The sequence below is a fragment of the Xiphophorus couchianus genome, chromosome 21 (genome assembly GCF_001444195.1).
Source record: "Xiphophorus couchianus chromosome 21, X_couchianus-1.0, whole genome shotgun sequence".
NCBI classification, from domain to species: Eukaryota; Metazoa; Chordata; class Actinopteri; order Cyprinodontiformes; family Poeciliidae; genus Xiphophorus; species Xiphophorus couchianus.
The window spans coordinates 11511885-11530424 of NC_040248.1; the positions used below are offsets into that span (position 1 = coordinate 11511885).

General features: G+C 39.9%; 1 protein-coding gene across 1 annotated transcript in view; it reads left to right on the plus strand.

The window, feature by feature from the left end:
* The first annotated feature begins 1778 nt into the window (after positions 1 to 1778).
* flt1 (fms related receptor tyrosine kinase 1) overlaps positions 1779 to 18540 on the plus strand; it is a 37110-nt gene continuing 20348 nt past the window's right edge. Inside the window, exons 1-10 of the mRNA XM_028005311.1 lie at positions 1779 to 2078; positions 4250 to 4346; positions 5952 to 6157; positions 8856 to 8980; positions 12408 to 12573; positions 12665 to 12801; positions 13766 to 13937; positions 14096 to 14213; positions 15614 to 15783; positions 15888 to 16035. Of these exons, the coding sequence (XP_027861112.1) occupies positions 2021 to 2078; positions 4250 to 4346; positions 5952 to 6157; positions 8856 to 8980; positions 12408 to 12573; positions 12665 to 12801; positions 13766 to 13937; positions 14096 to 14213; positions 15614 to 15783; positions 15888 to 16035 (1397 nt within the window). The 5' untranslated portion in view covers positions 1779 to 2020. The remainder of the gene's footprint in view (positions 2079 to 4249; positions 4347 to 5951; positions 6158 to 8855; positions 8981 to 12407; positions 12574 to 12664; positions 12802 to 13765; positions 13938 to 14095; positions 14214 to 15613; positions 15784 to 15887; positions 16036 to 18540) is intronic.

The window sequence follows — 18540 nt, forward strand, 5'->3', positions numbered from 1 at the left end:
ACTGTATATTTGTTTGTGCGTTGTGTATATGTGTACCTGAGCCATAGCTACATGTTGAATATACTCTGTAAATGCAGGAGGAAGTCGATAAGAAGAGCATGTCTGCCATCCTGTAACTTATTTTATCTTTATAAACAACAATTAGTTGCTGCTTAAAATGAAGTAAAATCAGAAGTGAAACTTATGTCTTTTGCAGGAAAATGTTTTCATTTGCTTTTTCTTCTTCTCTGGTAATTCGGCTCGTATCACTAATTGCTGGCAGGTCTAAAGTGATATCTCAATTAATTAAAACTTAATTCAAGTTGATTTGTATAATTTAGTTCATAAACTCAAACTCATATAGATCCCTTCCATGCAGATTGGTGTATTCCCTGCATTTATTATTTTTTTAATTTTTATGATTATAGTTTATAGATATGGACCCAAAATTTAACAGAAATTTAAGAAATGTTATGATAAAGCATGCAAGACTGCTAACTTCTCAATTGTCAAGCAGACAGTCATGAGGAGTTCAAACCTCACAAGGTCATTGCTAAAGAAGCTGGCAGTTCAGAGATCTGTCTCTAAATACATTCATAGAAAGCTAAGTGGAAGGAAAAAATTAGTAGAGACAGGTTTACAACCAACAGGTTCAATTCAAGAGTTTGTGGGAGATTTAGAGATCTTCGGCAGCAGCTGGAGTCACAACTTGACACACACAGGACATGGGCTGTCACTTTCCTGGAGTTAAACCTTTAGAAATCCACTGAAAAGACTTCTGATAATCTGAACCATCATAAAGTAACGTATCACACTCAGTACATGTATTTTCACCGCAATTTTTCACGAAATATTTAATGACACTATGCTGTTTCTTTTTTTTTATTATTTTGTTTTTGGCTTGTTTTTAAAAACTTTTAAAAATTTCTGTAAGCATTTGTACTTCCAAGAAAGCTGCTTATTAGAATGCAGAGCCATCTTGGATGTGAATCTTACACCAGAGACAAAAAAAGGTGCCTTCCAAGCTTTTAAGGAAATGTCTGTTCAGTTTATGAAGTAGAGGTATCAGAAATACTTCCTTGTTTGCCACATGAGTTAATCATCCTGCGCAGGATGATCACATTTCAGGTCAGGATAGTGAAAAAGAGCAGCAACCAACCATTTTGCGCATATATGCCGCTGCTGCTTATACAATTTTTTGATGATTAAAAACTGCTTCTGCAGAAAGAATGATGCAGGATTTGACTAAGACAGTTTGCCTTTTATTCTCTGTTAAAAACAGCCGTCTGAACTGTCTTGTTATGACATCGGTGTTTACAGAACCATCTACGTGCACTTCGCGCTTACGCTCGCATGCATGTGGCACTGTTTTTTTCCTTTTGTTTTTTTTTTTTAAAGGCATTTTCCGTTTGCAATGTGAGAAACTCATCTGTCATTTTGATGATTGAGGAAGCGAATCGCACATTCCTGGTGCCTACGTGCTGCTCGGCCCGTCTACCAATCAAGGGTGCAAGATGGGAACGCAGAGCAGGTTCATGATGCAACCTGCATGCATTTCTAATAATAATCATCATCATCATCAGATTCCCTAATACAGAGTGGGCAGAATGAAACTTTAACAGTTAGTGCAATAAAACTGACTCATTTAGATGTCATAATATTTTCTCATCAGCACCACACTGATCACTTGACCACCCAGGACTGGGAGGATACTCCTTTTACGCGCAGTGGGTGTGTCAGTGGACGTAACATAAGTCCACCATCCGGTGACCGCAGTGTGGGAACAATATAAAGTGGCAACACAATCCAGAACGATGGGAAAAAGTTGCACTGGAGTTAAAGCTGCGCGTCCTGTTGCGTGATTTCCCACAGCCAGCCTCAGGAAACTCACCGTCTCCATTCACTGACCCATCAGTCCTGCATGAGCGCAACAGCCTGCAGCGCTGCGCCACCGTGGAGGGAGGGTAACATCAGCAGCAGCAAGGATAAAACTTCTTTTGTGTGTTATATATGAGAGATTGCTGCGTCGGATTAAACAGAAATGATGCATTTTATTCTTGTCTGCCTGTTTTGTGGATTGTACGGCGCTTTTGGAAAAGGTGAGAGAATTCTTCACTCTTATGTTTTAAGAAGTAAGCAGGGGAACCACTGGTCATTATTACATACACACGATACATCTACAAAAAGTCAGAACGTGTCTAACGAAACTTTACGCACAAGTTTAATTGAAAACAAACAACAACAAAAAATAAGACAAAACAACATGCGCATTAATGGAATAATCTGCGTCCGGATTTATTAGCCATTTGAGACACTCGTTGTTCAGTCTGAGTAGATCGCGGCTGTGAGCGCAGCGTTTTGAGGGACATAACCGCTCTGCAGTGTGAATGAGTGTTTGGATAACTTGGATAACCCTGCGCTCCGGCTCCTTGTGCGCTTGGCCCCAACTGAATGGAAACAAAAGCGCGTTCTTTCCTGAGTCTATTGCTTTTGATATAAAGGAAAGAAGGGTCACGATCACCCGGAGCTCAATAAGAGGAACTAGAGGTTAATTTCTGCAATTTGCCAAAAAGCCGATGGGTTGTTTCTGCGCTCAGAAGATCTCTGGAAAGTTTTTCGAAGCATTTGGAGAATGAAACATTTTATGATAGCCTAATAAATAAACAAATAAATATGGAAAACGCTAAATGAGTTAGTTTTCTAAGAAAGGACACACATTTTTCACGCATATTAGGCTTTTAGAACGTTTCTTGCAGTTGATGTAGATGCACAGATAATGCCATTTCACAACAAATGCCATCTCCGGACACTTTACAAGACAAGTCCAAATAATTTCTGAATACAGAATTTAATCAATCAACACAATTCAGTAGAGACAAAATAAACAGATTTAAATATAAGAAATATGTAGAATAATCAATGGTTATTCTTGTTGCTATTCTTTTGTTGTAATAATTTAGGAATTATATATATATATATATATATATATATATATATATATATATAATTTTTTTAAGTACGTGATTATGTGTCCAAAATTATGCTAATTTATCAAGATTTTCCAATACCACGCACAATGTTACATTTCCAAAGAGTTTCATAATGACATGCACATTTTACACAAAATGCAATATATTCAAATATGACATAAATACGTGCAATATAAAGATGAGTAGCGAGCAATTTTCTTTAAAGCCTTAATTTTATATGTAGACAGATGAAAAACAAAGTTTGGAGCCTTATTGGTTGATTATTAACTTTCTGACCATAATTAAAAAAGGAAGCAACTGCATATTTCAGATTCCTCAAGTGGGGACTTTCCAGCTGAAAGTGCTGGGAAACGTAACACCATGTTTATTCTTGTCAAATCATTTCCCTTTTCTTGTAGGCTTGTTAGACATCAAATGTAACATTTCTCAAGTACATTAAAGCTCCTCATAAAAGGTGATGCCATTCCTGCTTGCATCAATATTTTTAGTAGCTACCTGTCCCCGCAGAGGCATAGGTAACTAGGCCTAACCTAGCAGTAAGGCATATCCTCCGAAAATATCTCTGTGATTGGCCAGTTTCAGTGGCCTGAGCAGATGATTTACGTTGACTCATGACAGTCTAACTCCCTCCTCATTGGGAAAATGAATGCTGAATTAATCACTGGTGGTTTTTCTTATCTTCTTTGGTCTGGATGCAGCAGCTGCATGTTAAGTGTGTGCAAAGATATTTAAGATTTAATAGAAAATCTGAAGTATGAATATAACTGCCAACAAGCCTCCCGCCCAAAAGTAAAAGTAAAAAAAAAAAAAAACATGTAGGAGATTAGGAGATCACTAACTTCCCCTTCATCTGTGCTCTGTGTCATTGTTTGTTGCCCCCTCACACTCATCACACTCAGAAACCCAAGGAAATAGTACAGGAAGTGCTTGCATTGTGAGTAACACTAAAATGGAGCATCCACTGGGAACAATTGACAAGTAATAACTCAACTAAATGCCTTAGCAGTGATTTAACCACTAACAGAGTTACAAGATGGTTGGGATTTGGGCCAGTGACAGGAGGCATCTATTTCCAAGTGAAGGATGGATGTTTCCCATGTTCTGAGGAAGGAAGGGTGGACAGATGAGTGTCTTCAACTCTAATTAATACATGTATGAGGTCAAGTGGAGAAAATGTTTTAGTTGATAAACAAGAGGGACACTGCTTACGCATTTCCACATGACCTGGTTGATTGGAAAGCAGAGAGTCATGCTTCTCTCGCTTCTCTCTCCGTCTGCAGGTAATGAGCAAAAGGTGAGATTCAGCGTCCCGGTCCTGGATGTCAAGAGTACACAGCTGGTTCTGGAGGCCAACCAAACTTTGGCGCTCAGATGCAGGTGAGTTTCAGGTATTAGAAGCAAAAACAAAACAAAAAAAAAATGGTAACTGATGTGGAGAAAATTATCTCAAAGTCACCAACGAAACTGACCTGGATAGACATGATCTTTTTTTCAAGACTTTAGATTCTGGAGAACCTTGAAAACCAACTTTATTTAATTTATGTTTATTGAGTGAATGCTTAGAAATTTTCCTGAGTCTTTCTGAATTACTGCAATTTTTGTTCTCACTTTTTCATCATTAAAGACGTAAGAAACCAGAAATTTGATCTTAAATAAATGCTTCAAGAGTTTTGAAGCAAGGTCCTGTTAAGAAGTTGAAAACTGTTGATGTCTCTCTTGGCAATGCTCTCTTTGCATCTTCATTTAGTTTAAGATGTAAAATAAATGAAGCTACCAACAAATTTGAGATTTTGACCATTGTAACACAACTCCAACCTCAAAGGAAGTGGTGCTTTGCATTGGACGTTTATTTAAACTGAAGCTGATGATTGCTATTTAATGAAAGATCATTAGTGGTACCTGGCTACTTCCTCCATTTACTAAATAACAACCCAATTTAGACGTGGCAACACTATCTTGGTACCATCATCTTTGTGCAAACTCAGATTAGTTGGTTCTGGATGCTGAAGATGATCGTTTGTATATAAGAGACTTTCATCGTCTTAAAGCAAGTTTTAAGCTAAGGCTACTGTATGTACTTTAAGCTGTCTTCATGTTTGCATGGGGTAATTATTTGCATTGAAGTTAAAAATGCAAATAATTATTAACTAAAACTTGACCTGAAAGGGAGGTTAGAAGTTTTCATTAGAAGAACAAGCATCACCCCCTAAAAGATAATGTCAGGTCTCTGTTCCATATCCAAAATGGATGTATTACATGTATAATCTTGCAACTATAGCTCTTTTGTTAGCTTATCTGATTATTTGTTTCTTGTAAGCGTAGTAGTACACAGTGCTGCAAAACATTTGTTTCCTTGGCGTTTGAAGACGTAAAGTGGAGCAAAGACTTCCCAGACAGAGGGAACAATCCACATTGCATAGGAAATGGGGGGCAGTTGTGGTACATCAGTAATGAGCTTCCTATGAAAAGTGATAAACGGAACTTGGATTGTGTTTATAGTCAAGGCAGCTAAAATAAAAGTGAGGCCCTGAAAAGAGCAATGTCTTTTTTTACTTTGTCAAAAAAACAAAAACCCGCAACATTTTCTGTTGTCAGTACATTTTTCCAGTAGATCATTAATGGTGCCACAACTAAAAACCTTGTGAAAGTGGTTTAGTAGTTTTCATGAAGCACTCCGTTTTTGAGACCCAACTTGTTTTTAGATGGTAAAAGTTCAGTTTGGCCTCTCAGAGCAGCCATAGACTTCAGCGTCAGATTGCAGCTAATTAGTTTTTCTTCCTATTGAAGACACGCAGAGAGTTACCTACAACCCAATTGAAACTCTCTCCAAAAATCCCAAACTATACCTCCAAGCCTCACATTAATTTCAGGCCCACTGAATGCAAATGTTCCTCCTTGTCGGTTCTGAATGGTGAACCATTCTTAGAAAGTTTTCAGGGACAGATGAAAGTGTTTTCTGACCTTGGTGTAATGTCTGTCCAGGGGTGACCGGGAGCTGTCCTGGGCGTTCCCTGGACGCTTGGACCAAGATCAAGTGAAAGTGGTCAACTCTCGTTGTGGGAAGACAAGCCAGCAATACTGCAGCCACCTGCGGGTCAGCCGCAGCCAGGCCCGGCACACCGGACAGTACCGCTGCCGCTACAGGCACCAGACCCAGAAACAGCGGTCCGTCTATGTATATGTCACAGGTAAGACAGAAAGTGTCCATGATTTCATATTTAGCAGCTTTCCACCATCTCGAGGAAACCCCTCGCCTCCTCTGGCCTATTGTGTATTCCCTCAGGTTAAACAGGATGTAGTGTGTGCTAAATACAGACCAATGCCAGAGAATCAATTATATCTAAACACTGTTTGTCTCAACAATACATCCTCCGAGTTGGCTCTGGCACAGTTTCACTCCATTCCTCCCCGGCCGCTCCTCTCTCCTGACAGCTATATATAAAATCTTTTTTACTTTCGTTTACGTGCTACCTCGTGGCCAGGAATAGCCCAGCTGCTGAAAGGCTCGGGCCCTGGGCAGAGTTTCCCAGGGCATCAGCCTTATCTGCTCTGCTCAGCCTTGCTTGGAGCATCCTGTGCTTTGGGGAGGAGGGAAAAGGCCCAGAGGGGGAGGGGGTGCTGGGAGGAGATGTTGCTGTGTCTCTCCAAGGTGGTGGTGAGGCTGTGTGTGTGTGTGTGTGTGTGCGTGTGTGTGTGTGTGTGTGTGTGTGTGGAACTGAGCGGGATGAGATGGATGCCAGTGATTCGGTGGTATGCAGGGGCAGAGGAGGCACGATGTCTGCCCCGGCCCGCTCCTCCCTGTCCTGGAAGGTGACGCTGCTCAGCTCAAGCTGGGCTAGATGCCAGGGTCACGGGGCATGCTACTGTTTGGCCAAAAGGACTCTCGGGGGTCGTCAATCGCTCGGGTCACCATGTCCATTAAGCTTCAGACTTGGCTTGCTGCTCCGTTCAGACGTTGTCTCCCTCCTCAAGCCTTCTATTAGGAATCAAAGCGGGAGAAGGAAGCGTTCAGTCTTACTAGTCCTTGGGGTACTTTTGTTCGAAGGCTCAGAGATTTGCTTTCCTTGAATAACACCCTATGGTCACAAACAATGCTAGCAAGTAACACCCACACCTTTGAATGGCAAAGAACTGTGACTGTAGGCGAGCTGAGAAAAGCAGAGCAAACACAGAGAGGCTGTTTGATTGCTTCTAAACAATCTGCGTGTTTATTGTTGACAGCATGCAGTCGTTTTCAGAATGGGGTTTCGATGAATGGGTGTGGAGGACCGAGTGTCTGCTTGTTTGTTTTCAGTTATTGTTAAAATACTTGGAAGTCCATGTGTGATTGTTTGTGTGTCTCAGCTATTTTTTGCCCTGCATGATAACAAGGCTTCATTTTGTGAGAAATTAGAAAATCTTTCACATTTCCAGGTAGTAAGGGAGTTGGAGGCATACTTCACAGGTTCTCTGTTAAGGTTACAATCTTATTTCTGCAAGAGATGGGTCTCTTGGGATGCCTAAAGTAACAGCAAGTTCAAGAGCATCCATGACAAAAAAATAAATAAGCGCAACTCCAATCGCAAAATTATTTTCGTAGTTTGTGATTATTTTCCTGTATAAAACAAATGGAACATGTCAAATGTTTGCAGTTAAAAATGTTGTCAAACGGAAAAGAAAAGTGGTGTAAAAAGCAAAAATGTCAGGTTTTCAGCTTTCGTTTTCAGTGCATGTGTCACACAGGAAAATGTGGCCACCACCTCCACCGTTGATGCAAAATTATCAGCTTTCCTACGGGTAACGTCACAATGCAAACTTGTTAGCAGGTCTAAATGTTCATAAAATAAACCACTCCAACATTTTAGATTGGAATTGTTTTAAGACAGTTGAAATACATTTTGGTTTTAGCTGCTCTGAGATCAGCAACTAGACGAGATTACTACTAGATAAAGATGCTAACAGCATTATCTACTGCCGATAAATTACTGATTGGTTCTAATCTTTTAAGACAACCTTGCTTCCTAAGAACTTGAGCTATTTCTTAAACTTCAGTTGATGCACCAATAAGTCAATAAAATCCATGTCAGCATCAGAAAAATGTTGATGACAATTTAAATTGTTCAAAAATAGCATTTTATGAAGTTTAAGTTTGAACTTTGAGGTGAAAATGTTGATGTTTTTGGCAATTCAAATCAGAATTCCTCTTCTTTCAATTGAAGTTATGTTAAAGAATCACAAGCATTGTGACTGTTTTTACATCAGATTAATTTAAAAACTAGTGATGCACATTTTTGCTATCACTTTCAAAAGCTAAATCTGTTCTGGCCTCATTTTAGAGATATGAGATCCTGATGAAAGATATTTGCTGCTGAATTCATAATATAGGTTTAGCCAATCAGCAACAAGGAAAAGGAATGGATTAGCTGCTCTGCAAACACCAGTCATAGTAGCACTTTACCCTGGTGTTTCATCTTCTTGCTCTATGAAAAAATAGGCAAATTTTCCACAAATAATTTGGAGCTGTGTTGCACAGGAAATATTTGAACAGGTGAATTTGTGAATAGTGTTATAAATAGGTAGTGGATTACTCTACCTTAAAAATGGACATTTCTTCAAAAATATGGCTCGCATATATACTCAGCCCTCTTTACTCTTCTGCCATCCATTGAATTCAGCCTGAACGATTCACCCTGTGCATTACTGAATCTCAGTAAAATGGAAACTTTCTTGTTAAGGTTTGTTAGAAGCTTTTACTGCTGCTTAGAATTATGTGCTGTGTAATTCTAGCTGCCTGCTGCTTTAAATTTAGCTTGTTTTTGACACTGTGGAAGAAAATGTTTTTGTGCTCATTTTGTAAGTTTCTCATGCCCGCCATATGTGTTCCTGACCGCAGTGTTTGGGTTTCAGACAGCCGGCAGCCATTTGTGGAGCACACCGACATGAGTCCAGCCGTGTTGTACATGAAGGTGAGGGAGCCGCTGGTCATCCCTTGCAGTGTTACCAACCCCAACATCACCACCACTCTGGTTAAGGTCAGTCACCTCAGTATGTGGACATTTTGCCAAGTTGGACTCTCTTTTAAGTCCTTTTCCTCTCATGTCACACTTTGTCCTCCTCTGCTCTACCACACCCATCACGCTGTATGAACATCTCAGTTTTTCCATCAGGGTTTACATTTACACACACCCACACACAGACCCCCCCCCCCCCCCCCCCTCCCACACACACACCCCAACACACAATACACTATCCAGTTGTTTCTACTCGTCCAGATCATTCACCACATTGTTCTTGTCTTGGCAGCCAGTTACTATATGGACTTGCGTGTCCATTTGTTTGCGTGTATTTGCGGATATGTGTGAAAGTGTGTGCGGATATGTTTGTGAGTGTTGGCACTTGACTGCTGAGTGAAGAGCGGAGTGGGGGGGGTTGTAGAGAGAAGTGCTCAGTGCGCTTGTTGTCTGCATGAGTGGGTCGCGTTCCTGTGGACGGTGCGTGTTTTGTGCCCCGTGCCCGTTGTTTCACCAATGACTTCCAATCAAACAAAAAGCGCGGTTAGCAGGGGGGGTTTTACCTCTGGAAACAGGATGTTGGCTTCAGGGCAGTAGTAGGGATGATAATTGATGACTTTCTCCATCTGATGCTTTAAACAGATGGCAGAACTGGCAGAGGAAGCTGAGGTGACTACTGTTGACCCAAGAGTACAGGCTATTCTCTTCAAGCACGGCACTAAATCTGATCTAAATAATCCCAGTTTTTACTCTGAGCAGACCGATGACCACACCAGAGTGAGGAGCAATAATGTTCAGCAGAAGGTTCAAAGATTTCTCAGCTTTGAACATTAGCATGAGAATAGTTTAATCTACTATCTGAAAAAATGTTCCCATTGGTTTTATGGTTGTGCTGAGGTATTAGTCATGCATTACACACCTGCGACCTTAATGGAAGAGTTGCAAGAAAATAAATCTGATCAGAGCACCTTGTTTTGGAAAGTGCTCTGATCAGATTTGCTTGCTTGCATCTCAAATGTAACGTTTTAGGGTTGTGGAAAAACTCCACAGTCCTCTGGAGATGCAGAGCAGACCAGAACCAGAAGACCTTAGTGTCTGGGAGGCTGATACGACAACAATGTCTTTTTATTTTGTGCTGTCATTGAAGAACCAGAGAAACATCTAGGATTTGATTTGCAGGAAATGCATCATCAGTCCCTGCATGTTACATTCACAAATACACACACACATGTTTTTGTCCTGCCTCCATCTCCTGATAAAGTATTTGGAACCACAAAGTAATTCGTCTAAAAATAACTTTCCCTGCTTCCCCCGCGCTTCGCCGGTCTGAACCAGGAATGTCTTCCCTGTCGCAGCTTCTGGAGTGTTTTTTTCCTGAAAGGACTTTGCACTCTGCCTGCGCCTCTGCTGTGACCCTTCTCAGCATGAACAATGCCCAGGAGGCTCTGCTCTCTCACTTACGCCGTGAAAGCCGGGCCTGGGACATTGGGGTTGAACCGGCGTTCCAGTCCAAATGTCTATATCCTGTAGTAACAGGATGCAAGGAGATGGACTGGAGTCACGTTTCACATATCCTGATGCCTTTTGCTCCTCCTCACCATCCCACCGCTCCGATCTCCATCCTCCTCTCCATGTACAGTACGGGTGAGAAGATGGATGTGAGAGGGGCACAGAGGGCACTCGGGTGCCTGGACGGGGAGTCACTGGGTTCAGAGGGAGGATGTAGAGGGAAGCATCGACTTCACAGGAGAGAGAGGAGAGGGCACAGAGGTCAGCGGCGTCTTAAAGGGTCGCCTCTCTGTGTCGGAGAGGGGCTATCAGCTAGTTCACACTGGTGATCCAAGGATGGGGAAAGTGTGTGTGTGTGTGTGTGTGTGTGTGTGTGTGTGATGGTTCTGGTGACGGGGGGTCCAGTCCCTTCAGAGAGGGTGGGAAGCTTCCACTATGTCACAGAAAAAAAACATTTCCTTGTAGCTGATTCAAAGAAAACAGGGTTATCCAGTTACACAAGGTCCATGGTGAAGACTTACAAAACCAACATTGAGGCTGATGCCAGATTTGTTCTCCCAGATGGGAGAGGCCAAAGGGGCCAATTATGAAACCAAAGATTTGAGTTTTTCAAATGAGGCGACCATCACAGATCAGCTGCAAACTAAAGGGAAATTAAAATAAAGGTAAAACCTGAATCAATTCAAAAGGAGGTCATTTTTTTTCTTGAGTCTTGCAGTCCCAAGTAAGTTGTGAGGGATGCAGTGAACATGCGGAAGAAACGACTTTTTGGCCTAGGTGCTAATGACACCCTTCCCATCATGAAGCACAGCAGTGGCAACATTATGCTGTGGGACAAGATGGGAAGTGGAATGTAGTTAGAGTAGGACGATTTAGACTGCGAATGAAAGCAGAAGGACAACTGTAAACAGACAGCGAGAGCAGCAGTGGAAAGATATAGATCAAGACATGTCCATGTGTTACAATGGCCTAGTCAAAGTTCAAGCCAAAACCCAGATGCTCTCCATCCATTCTGACTAAGCTTGAGATTTTTTTTTTTTTTTTTTTGGCATAAGAATTAACCTAAATTTTAATATCAGTCTTTTATTTGTAAAATATTTTAAAATCAAGAGGTTGTTTTGATTCCACATTCCAACTTGTTTTGGTTTATCATATAAAACATCAATAAAATGGAAAAAATGTTTCTGGTCGAGTCAAAGTGCATACCTTTGAAAGACAAAAGACAACATTTCTTGTAGCGAAAATTACAACCTTATTTGTCTCTTAGCTGATGCCAAGTTATTAAATCTAACAGGAATGAACATCTTGTGGTGATTTTTCTTACTTAATCCAAATTAAGTGACACACCAATTTGGCAGATTATTACAATATATAATAAATATGTTGAAACGTTTTATCAACAAAATTTGGCTTTATTTTTTTGACCAGAAAATGTGTTTAATATCAAAATGGAGACAGCTTTTTACAAAAATGACAAGTAAATAAAAGTACTTTACATAAAATAGCATAAATATTAACTCACTTTAAAGTGACTGACCTAATTCAGCAGAGGTCCAGTCAGTGGGTGTCAGCTGTCCCAGCACAAGTGGAGTGCAGAGAGTGTGTCTTAAGTGAAGATTTATGCAGTCACTTATTTTACGTTAAATGTTTTTATTTGTGATTCTTTTGCAGAAATCAGTTTTCTTTTTGACTGAATTTTTTTTTTCATACAACATTGTTTATGATTGGTTTGTAAAACCAGAAAAAAGGCTAAAAAATCCAGGGGAGTGAATACTGTTTGCAGGCACGGTTTTCATGCGTAAATATCACATAACCACTGAATTTCATTCTGTTGTGACTCGACTGCTCCCTTTTCTCATGTCTTTGTGAGTAATCAGATTTACTCAATGACGAAGTAAAACATGCGGTTGATCCCTTCCTTGGTTTGCCTCCTCCACAGTATTACAGCAGGCCGCTGAGTCAAGACCAGAGAAATGTTCTCTGGAACAGCAGGAAAGGTTTCACCATCCAGACACCCAACTTCTCCTACATCGGCCTCTTCCACTGCGAGGCCGTCATCGACGGAGTCAAGCACAACTCGCGTGTGTACTTTGTACACAGAACAGGTCGGTCTTTGCAACTCTCTTTTCTAAACATATTAATGTTCCAAAGGTTTGTTCTCTAAACTATTCTGTGTTTTTTCCTCATTGATCTCAGTGAGTAACATCACAGAGGTTTACCTGAACACCAGCGGATCTGTGCAAGCACTGAAGGGGGAGAGGCTGGCTCTGAACTGCACTGCCACTGCAGAGCTGAACACCAGAGTCAACATCACCTGGGACTATCCTGGAAAGGTCAGAGCTGCTTTCAGCCGGCATAAAGCGGGAAACAATAGAGCTTTGATTGGGACGCACCAGAAACTGTAATCCTCCTTCTTAGTCTGTGGGGCCTAAAATGTTACATACTGTGTGAGGTCATTGATTATTTACATGCATATCTACTATTAGGTCAGGAAGACCAACAAGAATAAAATACAAGAAAAATATAAATGGTTACAGGTTTGTGTGTGATACTTATGAGTAGTCACTATCCTACTTGGAGTTCACAGCACTCAGAACAATCTAAATTTTTATTAAGATCTTTAAAGTGCCAACAAAATCAATAAAAACCCATAAAAACATCCCCAAAAGTATCACATTTAATACAGATTTTACCTTTAATACACGAGACAATATGAACTAAAATCAGTCATTTGCTTTATGTCTGTATTAAAGCAATATCTTTAAAACTAACTTTTTTAACGTTTTGCTTTTTGTTGTCATTTAAAAAAGACTTTATACTTCATGAAAACTGTTGTTAAAATTTTTCGCTCTTAGCTCCTCCCAAAGAGGGCACATCCCACCACTTTTCTCTCCTATCAGCTAAATTCAAGTTAATATAGTTTGCTTAAACATTGCAATTAACAGTTTTAACAGAGATTGACAACATATAATTCCTGTGATGCTAAAGTAAATGAAGAACCTTTTTATTAATTCATCAAGTCAGTCAGAAATTTATTTTATTAGACAGTTTAGCCCTGTTTCATTCTGTTTAGATCACCAATCTGAGTTGAATTGAACATTTACACACGTGTAGTTTTTAAATGTAGTACAGCATTAGTACATGAAAATAAAAACTCCTTAAAACCTAAACTTGACTGCATGGTGCTTGGTTTGGATGCAGATAGAATAGAATAGAATATACTTTATCGATCCCCACGGGGGAATTGCTTATTTGATGATGAGCGGTGTGTTAATTTTGTTACTGTTCAACCTCTAGAGAAACAACGCGGGCTCCAGCTTTAAAAGGCTGGTGAAGCACCCGATGCACATGCTGTTCTACAACATCCTGACCATCCCGAAGCTCCGGCGGTCGGACCGCGGCCTCTACACTTGCCGTGTCACCAGCGGCGAGCAAAGCAAACAACAGCAAGCCATGGTCACAGTCTACAGTAAGTCCCTCGTTATCTCCTGACATTTTGATTATCTGGCCATACTAATGTGTTCAAAGTCTATAGAAAGAGATGCATTTTTAGCTTTACTTCTGCTTTCTGGGTGTTATTTAAAACTGTGAGTCACCCATGGGTTTTCTGTGTCTCTGCAATTTCAGATCGCCCATTCATCCGTCTGAAGCCTAGAAATGGATTGGTAGTGGAAGTACAAGCGGGACAGAAATCCTACAAACTTTCCCCAAAACTTCGGGCATTCCCTTCCCCTGAGGTTGTATGGTAAGGATGATTTTTAGCTTTCGTTAGCCAGGCTTCCTTCTTGAGTTAAATATGCAACTATGGAATTCTTAAAAATCCTGCAATTGTACTTTTCTTACTTTAAATTAAGCTGGGTTTTTTATCTGAAAATGTTTGGAGCACAGTTGTGTTTAATCCTCATAAAAATAAATTACCTTCAGAATTTGCCAAATTAATAACCAGTTTGTTTACTAATTAAACCTTGCAGCTTGTTAAATTGAAAGGTTGGAGCATCATGGAAGAAGGTGCTCTGGTCAGAAAAGGCCAAATTAGTGAAGTGTGGACTGTATGCAAACATCTCTCCCAGATGATATCAGCCTCACGTATGGTGGTGGCAGTGTCATGCTGTGGGAAAGCTAATCGACAAGCAAAGTGAAGCTGCTCAGAAGTTCTCCATTAATAAGGATAACAACTCTAAACACACAGCCAGAGGTACAGAGCAATGGGTTGAGATCAAAGCATATTTGGCCTAACCAAAGTCCGTTCGTTAGTCGGATTTAGGATATCGGGCAAGACTTCAACAAATCTGTGTTAACAGGAGCTCTCTATCCATTCTTACAAAGTTTTTACTGTCTTGAAAACAAAAAATGCACAAAATCTTCAACGGGGTTAAATATGAATGTCCACAGCACTTTTCCAGTTTATTCATTTAAAAAAAAGAAATTCAAAACCATTCGTGATTGTCCATCCACTTCACAATATCGCACTATTTTGTTTAGGGTTGCAACTAACAATTATTTTACTTTATTACTTTATACAATATTAGAAATACATTAAGATGTGTAAATAAATATTTGAATTCACTTTTTAAAGACGAAAACAAGCATTTTATTGCCCAAAATTTAATAACATACAATTTTTTGACTACATTTGTTGCAAAAGGATGCATCTGCAGTTACAAAATACTTCTAACATCAACATGTGAGGAGCTCAAACCTTTCTGCTTGACTTAATGTTACTACAGTGTATAAATAATCTGTTGACTATGATTTTGGGTTAATTGATTAATGATTGAACAGCAAATGTGCTTGGCAGATTTTATTTTAGTTTTTACATCATTTGAACCAAGTGAAGCTAAAACTATCCAATACCATGTTAGTTGACTATTATTAATAATACAATAATACAATAATAAATTCATCATGATTAATCCAATTAATCATTTCAGCCCTAATATTTAGTTGGACATGACATAAAGGTCTAATAAAATACATTTACTGGCTGTAAAGCAGAAGAATGTTAAAAGTGCAATAAGTGTAAATATTAAGGAAAAACTGTGTATTTTTAAGTTCCAAATGATTTCTATCCATAAACACTGACATATAATGATATTCAGGTTGTCATAGAGCACTTTGAGGAGGCTCACAGCTTGTTTCTGTCAGGTTGAAGGACGGCCGGGTGGCAGCAGAGCAGTGCTCCAGATACCGCATGGACGGGACTTCCCTGGTCATCAGGGATGTTGCAGAGGAGGACGCAGGGAAATACACTGTCCTCGTACGGATCCAGCAACATGCTCTCTATCAGAATCTCACTCTCACGCTTCTAGTCAACGGTGAGGTCCGAGAAATTTATTGGAACATGAGAGCGAACTTCGTTCTTGCAGCTATTAAACCGTTTTTTTTCTTTCTCTCTTGACGTTTGCTTCTTATTGCACAGTGAGTCCTCAGATTGGTGAGAAAGCAGTGTCGTTGCAGAACCCGGGCTCCGTGCCGCGGGGGAGCAAGAAATTGCTCCACTGCACATCCCACGGAGTCCCCCCTCCGCATATTCAGTGGCTCTGGCATCCGTGCCCGTCCAAAGGCCTGTGAGTAGCCCAGCAGAGCAAACGTCACTGAAAGTCCAGATTATCATCTAAAATATGTTAAATGAGCTCAACTCGAACCAGTAAACATTCACGCTGAGCTCTAACATTCATAATTTGACACAGTAGACTTATAACTAAACAAGAAATGAATCACAGAAAATGGATACAGCATTCAATATCTAATTTGTCAATGGATTTTAAGATTTTATGTGATAGTCCAACACAAAGCGGTGAATAATTCTCTGTCCTGTTGTAAGATGAAGAACAGGTTGTCTCCCATCTATTCCTGCTGCAGAAAAGCATTGCTGTAGCATGATGCTGCCACTGCTGTGTTTCCTAATGGAGATCTGTGCAGCTGCTCCAAAGTTATCATAGAACATGGTTTTATGACCTAAATCTGCTTTAAACTTCTCAATATCTTTCTCTCTGACCATTCTCCTGTGTTCTTTGGTCTTCATCGTGACTCTTGTTCACTATTTTCTAGCAAACATTAGAAGTCTTCATAGAGCAGCTAGATTTATATTGAGATTTAATTACACACTGTTGTGCTCTATTTAGTGATCATGTGACTTCTAAGCACAGTTAGCCTGAATCTTAGGGTATCAAAGTAAAGAGGGGCTGAGTACAAATGCACACCACATTTATGAGATTTTCCCTCCACTTCATAATTGGCTTTCTGTTGGTCTATCACATGAAAATGGCAATAAAATGCACTGAAGTTTATGTAAGTTAAAAAGTGTGGAAAATGTAAGGTGTACAAATACTTCTACAAGTCACTGTTGATGTATAACACATCTATATTTTGACTGCAAAAGCAAAAAGTAATGCTAAGATGTTACAGAATTGTTTTACTGTACGTTAGTTAGCGTAAGTGGGACCGTTTTTGATAAACGAGACATGTTTTGTCTAAGTCAGCATGTGCTCAGACAGCGCTTCCTTTTTGTAACCAGAACAGATGCTTTTTAGGGCCTTTTAAGTGCTGGAATGTGTGTGTGGGTGTGCGCGTGTGTGTGTTAATTTGTTTGTTTGTATGCGTGTTCCTACATGTATGCCTGGGTGTTGTCATGCTTGCGTTTGTATGTTTGTTTGCTCATGCTGCTCTTTTCCCATATGTTACGTTCTGTTGCTGTCCAGTCTGTTCTTTCCCATATGTTTGCTTAAGCGCACCTACATAAGCAGCCATTTATACGTGTGTGAATGTGTGTGTGCGCCTACACTCACAAACACGGTACACAGTGTATCTCAGACTTGAAAGGACAGGGAAGAAAAAACACACTTCAATGGAGGGCCAGTTCCGTGCTCTCAGTCACGATTTGTTGGTTTCCAAATCAAACGCTATGATTTAATGAATTTCCTGCGCAGGACGCAGAGTGAGAGGCCTGTTTATTATTGTGATTGCACACTGCATCCTGTGATGCTTTTTCTTATATCTGACACACACTCTTATATACAAAGTTCTCATGAGAAATGGCCCAGCCCGGTGATGGAGAGAGACAGCCACTGAGTCAACACTGAGTGTTAATGCAGCCACCTTGGCAGGAACACTGATTAAATCGTTCTTGGAGGTCAGAGGCTCATTGTGTTCCTTACGACCCAGTCAGAAAGGTTAAGTATTACCTGAGAGCTTCGCAGCAGCCGCCCACACTCTCTTCCCTCCTCTGAGACACACTGACATCATCAGTGTACTTGACCTGTAACCCTGGCACTCTCACTTGGCGCCACACCATGATGCCTTCACTTTTCTTTCAGAGGACCTCAGATTGGAGGCATGTAGATTTTATTTTCAAACCCAGTGACAGTAAATAGTAATAAAACGTCACTGATACGATAAAGTCTCACTAAAACAATGTAAAGTTTTTGTTCTCTTAACCTCAACTTTAAAGACTCATAAAAAATATTAAAACCCACAATAGAAACAGAGTTTAAGATTGAAATAATCCCGCATTTGTTGTGTATTTTGGTTGTAAAAGTAAGTGTCTTTATTTTTTTTAAGATGTCAAATGCAATCGGTTTCATGTAAAACTTAAAAACCCATTTACCTTAGCATTTGGTTAGCATTAATCCCATTTTTACCATCTTTAAAATCATCATCACTTTGCGATTAAAGGAACAGTTAAGAGTTTTTGATATGAGGTTCAATTAAAAGGTTAAACAGTAAATATTTTTACCTGCAGTAAATTAGTCTCCTGGAGTTTTTATTTCAAATAAATCTAGATTTATTGGACCAGAAGGCCAAAACCTTAGCGGACCTCGAATCTGAAAATTTAATAGAAGTTTAAGCTAATGTTAATGTATGAACCTTTAACCTGTTGTGAGGTTTTTGTTGGGTTGCATTGTTATCTCCAAAGAGCCAGATAAATATTTAGACAGAAGAATGAAGCTAAGTGGTGTATCACCAATGCTGTTCCTGTATGAAACTTATAATGGGACCATAATATTCAGAGCACTTCCAACCAGTAAAAATGTTTAATTTCAACCTAAGGTGAAATAAAAAGCAAAAATACC